We start from the raw sequence: 9,956 nt of genomic DNA, 5'->3' as shown, positions 1-9,956 counted from the left end.
TAGGGTAGGCTCCGAGCCCCTCGGTGGGGACGTATAGTGAGCTGATGATGAAGCATTAAACGTTTCTATCATCTAATTATCTGAAACTAGTTATAAAAAAAAGATTAAAATATCTACAAATTACAAGTTCAATAATGAACTAAATGAAGTATAAGTAATAAAAATCAATATCACATATAGCTCTTTTATGTAGTGTCAAGAGTGAATGCAAAATAAAAAGAGGGTTGTTCACGTCCACCCTAACGCTTGCAAAGCTTGGCTTTGATGCAAATTTTCCCGCTAAACCCCGACACTTGCTCTCGGTGCAAAATACACACTTCTAAATCACACACGATGCATGTTTAACTCTTGTTGTTTCAATATTATTTACTTTGTCTTTACATCGTACTAATATTATAAATGTGAATGTTTAAGTAGATGGATGGTCTTTGTCGGGTAGCGGTTTTGCAAAATTAAAAGAAATCACATGTTTTTGATTATATAAGACTCGAAGGACCAAGTTAATTGAGTCATTTAGTTACCATCTTTACTTTTAGACGTTTACAATAAAGAAATGCTAAGCATTTACGAAGCGAGGATGTTTACTTTTGTACATCTGTTGATGTGTTTATTATTATAACTGTTAGAAATAATTGTAATTTTTGTCAGCAGGCGGAGTCGGACCGTGAGAGCGGCGCGAGCTCGCCAGAAGGCGGCGGCCGACTGCCGGCCGAAGCGCGTTCGCCGTCGCCGCGCGCGCGCTCCCCCCACCACAACACACACTTGAATGGCTCCAGTGAGTTCGTACAACAACTTATTCATTTTTCGATGTTGTATCTTCCTAGCAAGACGTCTAGATAGGTTTTTGTGCGGGTAGAAATAAAATTTCTTCATGACTGAAACACTTTCAATTAATTTAATCCGACACATTCAAAACACTTGTGTATGTATTTTTGAGCATTATCTTCAGCGCAAAAGTTTGTCTAGACTTTAGTTTTTCATCTACCCTTATTCTGCATAACTTCTTAGACTCATTCTCTACAATTACTTATTAATGTAAAATAATTAAGGCCAAAACCACTTTAAACAAATTTAAAATGTTGAATAAGTATGCATCTAACATTTATAAAAGAAAATTCATCTGATGATGATATACCAGAGGCCTGAGCCTTAAGCCTTACCATATTCCTAAAATTCCTGATAAAATATTTAACAACCTAAAAAATATAACGTTAGTCCCAAGAAACTGAATCAATTACTTGCAGTATACATTAAAATAAGTTAACTAAAGTAGTAGTGAAGTTAAAAATTTAGTGACGTAATAACCTTTAAATTGCATTTAACCATGACGGTTGTCCCACAGTGGCATCGATGTTCCAAAACCTCCAGAACTTGGCGAGCATGCAGCAGAACATGGCGCCGATGTCTCAGCAGCAGATGTCCCAACAGATGTCCCAGCAGATGTCCCAGCTAGCCGCCAACCTGCAGGGCCTCAACTCTATGCCATCCAACCCTGTCATCAACTCGCCCTTGAACCTCAGCGTTAGTGCCCCAGGTAGGAAATACCCACAATTATTAGATTAAAAAATAAGATTTCTTGATAAAAATTTAAAAACTAAATCGGTTTTTCTCATATTAGATTCATCATCATTTTAGGACTTTTTGCTATCCATCAATATAATGTTCGGTCACTCTACCTCTGTAGCCTTCCAGATTCCATCTCATTACATTTGCAAACTTATTTATGTAATTGATTGACCCTGACCGAGATTATAAACTGCAATCATAGAGGTGAAATTATAATCTTTGTGCCTTTAAAGAATTGTGTATCTTATCGTTTAATAATTTACCATTTATATAATTTAAATGTATTCAAGTTGTTTTACGTATAATGATGTATTAATACTAACAAATAATATTATGGAGTGACAGTTTACTTTTAATAAAAGTTTATGTAGAAATTAACGTTGATGTTGATTAATTGGCACCAAATTTCTAATACAGTATACTGTCAATTTGGTTTTAAATGGCTTTTATTACCCACCATTAACAAACAAAATATAGAAAGTCGGAGGTTCAGGTGTTAGGCACTTGACCTATAATCTCCAGGTCCTTGGTTCGAATTCCGCCATGTGTGTTAGATATATACAATTATCCTAAGTTCTTACGGTGAAGGAAAACATTGTGATGCAACCTATTTAAGAAGAAATTCAAAGATATATGTGAAGTCTACTAACCCGAACTTGGCCAATGTGTTTGACTATGGCCTAGTCTCCCCTAACTTAGGGAAGGCTCCGAGCCTCTCAGTGGGGACTTATAGTAAGCTGGTGATAAACCAAAATAAATTTAATTACGTCAGAACTTTTATTATCTTTGTGTGCTAAGTAAAGACTATCAAAATATCTGTCTTTTACTCCATTAGTTCAGTTAGCTAATGAAGTAAATACGATAGTCGATGTCCACTTCGTTTTCCAGTTTTTCGCCACATTACCATTTCAAGCGGTATCCGAGTCGGCGGAGGGTAGGCCACTAATTAGATCGAATTAAACAGATTGGGATAATCAGCGAGACACGATTTGTGCATTAAAACTCTTGGCTAAGGGCATCACGTGATTCGTAATTAGACGATTACCGAAACCAATCGATTTAATGAAAGTTAGATAGCGGCCCGCTAGTCCGCCCATTAAACCTATGCCCTGATGAATAAAAAAAACGTATTTAAATAATGAGTATAATTATATATTTTTTTTCACGATGCCACGGATGTTACTTGTTGCGGTATCATTAAGAACTTTATTGTCTTAATATAGCTAATTATATATTTTTTTCGGCACTTAATTGAAACGGCGAAAGAAAGAACATTTATTACGAAAATTTGAAATGTCATGGTTTATATAAATGCGTTATGTTAATGCCGACTTTAACGGGCGTGTAAGACGCATTGATAATGTTTTAGATTTTGGTGGGGCCGTTTTGTTCGCGGGAAATTAGTCTTGCTCGGTTGCCGATGTATCTTTGTTGGAACTATCGTTGTTTTATTACGTTCGGCGTCTTTTGTAATTAACTATATTATTTTATTGTCTCTATTAATAATTTTCGTTGTAGAAAGTCATGTTTTAACGTTCATATAATGTTACGCCGTGACCGATGCGTTTAATATTTAATAAATTTTAATTTGTGAGCTAAATACTTAGATGCATTGCCCGATTAGGGACGGAGTCATTATGAATATTTTGTTATACGTACAGACAACAGAACATCGATTTTATTGCTTCGATTAACGGTTTTGGTCTACACAATTACATGTATACAAGATTACTATGTAAGAGATATTTACAATGGTTAGCATATATCGTAAATATGTTGACATAAACTCAATATGCATCTTTAACGGAATACACTTTACATATTTTTTCTCTCTGTGTTTCTGGGTTTGTATTTCTGTGTTACAATATTACGGCCTATAGTTTGAATTGCTTGATGATTTTGAAATAAGCGTTTGAACAAAAGACGATCGTATTATTGTCATGCCAATTCTCTCTCAGTCGGATTCTTTTGTTTACTTACCAGTACATTGCTTGTCAGCAGGCATGGGGTCGCCGACGCCTGTGGGCAATAGCAGCATGCTACCGCCTGCGCTGCCCTCGCCCATGCCGCAGCTGATCCTTGCCTCCGGTCAGCTGGTGCAGGGAATACAGGGCGCGCAGCTCCTCATACCCACCTCGCAGGGTAGGTGATTTTATTGCTTATCAAAAAATTCGGCACAATATATAGTACTTATTCAAATCGCGTATTGTCGATTCTCCAAACTTTGTTAAACTATTCATTACAGCAAATATATTTATGATTTACAAAACATATAAAACTTTTAAAGTTTCAAGTACATCAGTTGATGTACAATTAAACAAATATTACAATTTCAAGGTAAATTAATAAACTGGTAACTTTTGACAACTCATATTATTATATTAACTAACAATAATCCAGATATTCTTCAACAGGAATTGCGACGCAAACCATCCTCACGATACCCGTCAATCACGTGAACTCAAACGACCAAATGGTCAACTTGGCGCTGAACAATGGCCAAGTGGTGTCAACATCATTAGCCAATCTCCAAGCGATGGCCCAACCTCACCAGCTACTCAACTCTAACCCGCAACAGCCGGCTAACATTCGACCCAACATGCTAAACCCGACGCTATCGAACGCGCTACTGAACCCGGGTTTGCCAAACTTCTTGACCAACGGAGCTACCAATGCTCAAGAGCTATTACAAGCACTTCAACAACAACCGCAAGGGAATCACAACCTTCTGCAAACAGTGCAACAGAACAATTTGCCGCAGCAGATGCAGGGCAGGCGGTCGTCTTCGCCGCGCTCCGACAGGCATTACAAGGAGAGGGAGAACTTTGACAGATTTGGTGGAGGTCCCAGAGAGAGGAATGAAAGGGACAATGTTGGTGCAGCTGCTTTAAACAGTATTAACAGGTGAGTGATTGATCCTTTACTTTAGATTTTTGACGCAGGCAAAGGAATGCATATCACGAAGAGAGTGATGAGATCTTAAAGTGAGGTATCTGTTTATGACATCCGATGCAATCTAATGTTATCAAAACAAATACTTAATCCCGCTATCAAGAATTATCGCCTACAATTATCAAGGAACGTTTTAAAATCGTCAATTTGTCAGAATAGCGACCTTACGACTTTGAGAATTGGGCCGTAATGGTGTACAGATAAGGCAGGCTCGGAGCGTGGGTGCGATGACAAATGTTGCTTGTAATTAAGTGACAATGAGTGTAATTACACTCGGCCGACGCCGCTACACACGTGTGCGCATTGTGTTTGTATGTGTGCGTGTTTATGCATGTCCGTGTTACTAATCAACGGCTGTTGTGAGACAAGTAGGGTAAGCATTCCAAACTGATTTCATAGTAACAATTTATACATGTTAATATGAGAAATTAAGACTTTAGAGATATTAAGGATTAGATACACCACTTAGGAATTAACTAGTAGATAAAAAAGTGATTGACTTTTTTACTCTTTGACAGCATCCTTTGGTGTTGTTAAGTCGCAGTGTAGTTAGTGGCTTTTCTACGTAACCTTTTTTCGTGTCTTTTTTTCGATATACAACGATTATATTCTTGTCTCGCTTCTTCATAATAAAGGGTTCAATGAGATATCTTACTCCTTACTAACATAAATGCGAATGTTTAGATGGATGTTTGTTTGAAAGTATCTCCGAAACGGCCCAACGAAATTTGATGAAATTTGGCATACATGTAGAACATAGTCTGGAAGAACACACTGGCTACTTATATTGTTTTTTTTATTCCGCGCGAACGGATTTTTACAACTAGTTGTATATATTGTCACCTAAACGAATGTAAGAACTAAATAAACTAAAAAGTAAAATACCTTTGTAACCTACAATAAAAAAAATATATAAAGTACAATAAAACATTACTAATTAAAAATGAATGAGTAATGCGGCGCATGCAAAAACAATATTACCATTTCAATTCATTTTGAATAGAAAGAGTTGATGGTATCGCGTAGGGTAATGTCCCTTTGCTCATTAACTCTAATTATTTGGTTCTCGTAATTCTTTATTACGAAAAAAAAAGTAATCTATCAAACCTTCTGTTTTATCTATAATGAATGTTTTGAATTAGGAATGTGTTTTCTTTTTTTTTAAATGGCAGCAAATTCTTTCTACTTTGACATTTAGTTATAAATGGTAAGGAACATATTTATAGTTAACGCCTGCTACTTACTTTTTTTTTAATAAAACATGTTTATGACATAAATACCTTTGAGACGTATTTATTTATAGTTTAACTTATATCTTGTATGTATTGTAATGTGTGATTAAATTTAAACTCGTTTTTAGAAGTTTTACCGTGGGTTTTTGAGACCGAAATCCGCGTTTAAAACATTTTTATCTCTGTTATGTCAAAGATGATGACAGGGATAACGGATAAATATTACCAGTGCCACTCATCCTGATGAAGGGCCCCCGATGGGCTCGAAACTAGTCGGTGCCGCCACCGGACGTATATACGTGAGTGTTTAGCCGTGTTTATATATCAGTTTAGTATAATGTCTCACGAAAGTTTGAATAATTTAACAGGGATAACGGTTTATTTTATACAAAGATTATAGGTCTCAGAAATGGTATGATGTTAAACATTTTTCATAACTCGGGTGGGTTTATTAGATTGATTTAAAGATTGAGAAAAATGACATCTATGTATAAATTAGTACAACAAAATAATTAACTAGTGTCGTGCGTGTTTTTCCCTTGACTTTTTTACATTTTTTTTTAAAACAGCTCATAAAATATTATATAAATCGCAATGAAAAGTGATTAGTTATTTGTCATCGCGCCATATGCAAGTGAGGTGTAAAAAACATTTAATGACATGTCGCTCAGAAACGTGCTTGAAGCGACAAAATGTAAAAAGTAAAAAGAATAGGTTAAATTTTTTATATTTTTTTTTATATCATAAGGTGACAAACGAGCGGTCATCTGAAATCACTGAAATAGAGAAGTGACCGTTTCCGATAGACATACGCAATTGCATATGCGTTGCCTACCTTTAATCGACGAAGGAGAGGATGCTCAGAAATAAAATATTCTCCCTTCTCATGCATCCTCTCATCCGGAAAGTCCACTTCCACTTCCCATCCTTTCCTTATAAGAAAACGGGTGGGAAGGGAAAGGCGACTAAATTAGGCCTCCGGGACGCAACTCCGCGTTTCGACTGATGCGTGCCAGAGGCCTACTTCTAGTGCATATTCTCTTCACACCCATTTAAAAAAAAATGGAAAGGGGGATTAGATTTGTCGGAAGAGGGGACGTATAAGTAGGGGAAATATCCCATTTCTATGCGTCCTCGGTTGATTAAACGTAAGCAACGCATCTGCAATTGCAGATGTCCATGGACATTCGCTTTGCTATTTCGGCGAATTCAGGTGGCCGCTTACTCGTTTGCCAACTTTTAATGTAAAAAATATATATTTATATATAGATAAATATAGTTAGAATGTTGATAGTAAACACTTAAATATTGTTTTGATGGAAGAAATAAAACAGTTAATATACGACGTAGGAAAGTAACTCAGCCACACAGGACGATAAGGTCAAGTTAATTATTTATCTTTTTATTTTGACATCGCGATCAAATGTGCTTGTTTACAAGTTAATGCCCATATTGGTGTTTCACTCTACAAGGAAATAGGACAATTCATATGTAAACTATAGTAATTGTAACATGTTTAGAATTATCGTTAACAATAATATGTGGTATGTTTTTTTTTTAAGTTTTATTAAACTTGTCATTTGGATAACATGAATATTTATATGATCAGTACGATGGTTTTATGTAAACGATATATCATGTACTAGGAAACAATAATCGCAAAGCTTGATGGAACAATAAAATGCGATCGCTTTTTGTCTTCACTACGATATAACTGCTGCCATCTGTTGACCATTAAACTTAACAAAACTATTAGTATAAAATCGTGTTTAGGTAAACAACGAGCTTTGATAACAATTTTTAAGTATTGACGATTATAAATATGTACGGTCACTTTCAATTTACTAATATTTTTAATGAGAATTTTTGGATGGATGTTTATTAGAAGGTATCTCCATAAAGGCTCAGCCGATCTCAACAAAATTTGGCATAGATGTAGACCACAGTCTCGAAGAACAGCTAGACTACTAATTAATCTTTTTACTTCCGCGCGAGCGGTATCGCGGGCGCCACCTTGTCAGTGTTAAATTGTAAAGTAACCACTACAACTAAACACAAAAAAATCTTTGTTCTATTATTTCTTTATTACCTGCCAATACTCTGCACAATTAGAGAAATAAATTAGGTTTCCCACTGATAGGACAGCTAGCAGTTTTGTCTTCCACAAACAAATCATGTCTGTATTGTTGGGAAGGTATTTCCAAACGGCTACGACTTAGGTTCCTTCAAGAAGCGAGCGTATCACCATCTTAAGGACCGGCAACGCTTCTGCGGTTCCTCTGGTATTGCTGATGTCCATAGGCGTCGTTGAACACCTCGGTGTTCCCGCTGCTCGTTTGCTCCCTTCTGTTATTAAAAAGGGAATATCATCCCAGGATGACTAAGGTTATTTTTATAAGTAGTTTTTTTTATTTCTGCGCAGACTTTCTATAAAATTAGAAAAATAGTTGAAGTAAAAAAATTTGTAGTTGTATATTTATAGAGTAGTACAACATAATCTGCGTATAGTTACACGAACATAATAAGGAAAACCAAGGCGCCCATTCTACTATTATCTACTTTAATGAGGTATTTTATGCTAATTGCAGACAGGATGTAATGTAACTTGGTGCCGTTGATATAATTACATAAATAATGCTGCATTCACGCATTATAAACAATTTTCTGGTGTTGGCCGTGCGGAAAACGTAAAAAACGACAATAACTGTCGCATGTACCCTACACGAATTGTAATGCAACTGAAAACATATTGTTATCCCTTTCATATCTTTTAGACAGAACAGAGAAGACAATATGTTTTTTATAATTATGTTGCGGCAACAGAAGCTCATCTTTATATCTAACTGTATTTTTACATGCATCGTTATAAAGAAAATTATAAATAAAACATATAATTTGATAAGACATTTTTATATTACACTAGCTGTCACACGCGACTCAGTCTGCGCGGATTTAAAAAAAAAATTAGTAGCCTATGTGTTCTTCCAGACTATGTGCCATATACATGCCAAATTACATCGGGATCCATACAGCCGTTCTCCATACCGGATACCGTCAAACAATCATTCATCTATCCATCTACCCATCCTCATATTGAGGGGATAATCATCAATATTGAGGGGAAATTATAGCCATAATATTATATAATAAATGCGAATGTTTGGATGGATATTTGTTTGAAGGTATCTCACGAACAGTTTAACAGAACTCGATGAAATTCAGATGTAGACCATAGTCTGAAACAACAAATAGGTTGAATATTAATTTAAACTCCGCACGGATGAAGTCGCCGACAAAAGCTATTAAAAAATAATTTAACTTAATTATCTTAATATTAGCAATAATTTCAAATTATTTGTAAATTAACTCGTAATTTTCTAAATGTATTTTACAAATAATGGATGGATTGAATTGCAATACAATCGTGAAAAATGTATTTCATTATAATTGTCTAAACGTATGTACAAATTTAATTTAAACCCACGCGATAATAAAATACGATAACAGGTTATAAAAAGCGACTGTAACTCGCTAATAACATTGTAATGAATGGAAAATAACAATCGTATAATATAATTAATATTACCTTATTGTTATTTCATATCGCAACAAAACTACAACTTCATCGGTAATTTGGACTATGTTATTTATTGTTCGATTTATCTTCAAACTGAGAGCGTCGTCTTGACTTGCAATATGCAGGTCCTGGGTTCGAATCCCGCCATTTACCAATGTGTTTTTCGATGTCCGGTTCATATATGTACATTTATCCGACGTTCCTACTGTGAAGGAAAACATCGTGATGCAACCTGCACATATCTGAGAAGAAATTCAAAGATGTGTGAAGTCAACCAACCCGCACTGGGCCAGCGTGGTTGTGTGCAAAGGTAGACTAAGAGCAGTTATCTGTGATCGATAATGTATTCAAGCTCAATACCATGGGATCTATTTATCACCATTATTTGTTGGATTACGTCACAGGAGCTAAGGTAATTAACCGAACACTTAATGCCACGACTGTACCTAATTATAGGCAACCGATTAACGTATAAATGAAAGCGATAAACTTTAGTAAAACTGACCTTTGATAATGCAAGGCTTGTTTTTTTGCAAATGATAGTTTGTTTACAAAACTTTTTAACTCACTGTTGAATAATGCATACATAAAAGATATTGTAAATTCGTATTATCTTTAAGAGACTGAGG

General features: G+C 35.5%; 1 protein-coding gene across 8 annotated transcripts in view; it reads left to right on the top strand.

The window, feature by feature from the left end:
* The window catches only part of pdm3 (POU-domain protein pdm3), a 127,517-nt gene that overhangs the window by 89,686 nt on the left and 27,875 nt on the right, over positions 1 to 9,956 (top strand). For 5 of the 8 annotated variants that reach the window (XM_013308926.1, XM_013308927.1, XM_013308923.1 and 2 more), the window contains 4 exons: positions 649 to 775; positions 1,343 to 1,534; positions 3,565 to 3,708; positions 3,981 to 4,470. In XM_013308926.1, coding sequence (XP_013164380.1) covers positions 649 to 775; positions 1,343 to 1,534; positions 3,565 to 3,708; positions 3,981 to 4,470 — 953 coding nt within the window. The remainder of the gene's footprint in view (positions 1 to 648; positions 776 to 1,342; positions 1,535 to 3,564; positions 3,709 to 3,980; positions 4,471 to 9,956) is intronic. The other 3 variants (XM_013308922.1, XM_013308920.1, XM_013308921.1) reach the window with 3 other exon arrangements.

The sequence above is a fragment of the Papilio xuthus genome, unplaced genomic scaffold (genome assembly GCF_000836235.2).
Source record: "Papilio xuthus unplaced genomic scaffold, Pxut_1.1 DF827789.1, whole genome shotgun sequence".
NCBI classification, from domain to species: domain Eukaryota; kingdom Metazoa; phylum Arthropoda; class Insecta; order Lepidoptera; family Papilionidae; genus Papilio; species Papilio xuthus.
The sequence above is the reverse complement of the archived record's forward strand: the minus strand, read 5'-3'. Positions and strand labels throughout refer to the sequence as shown.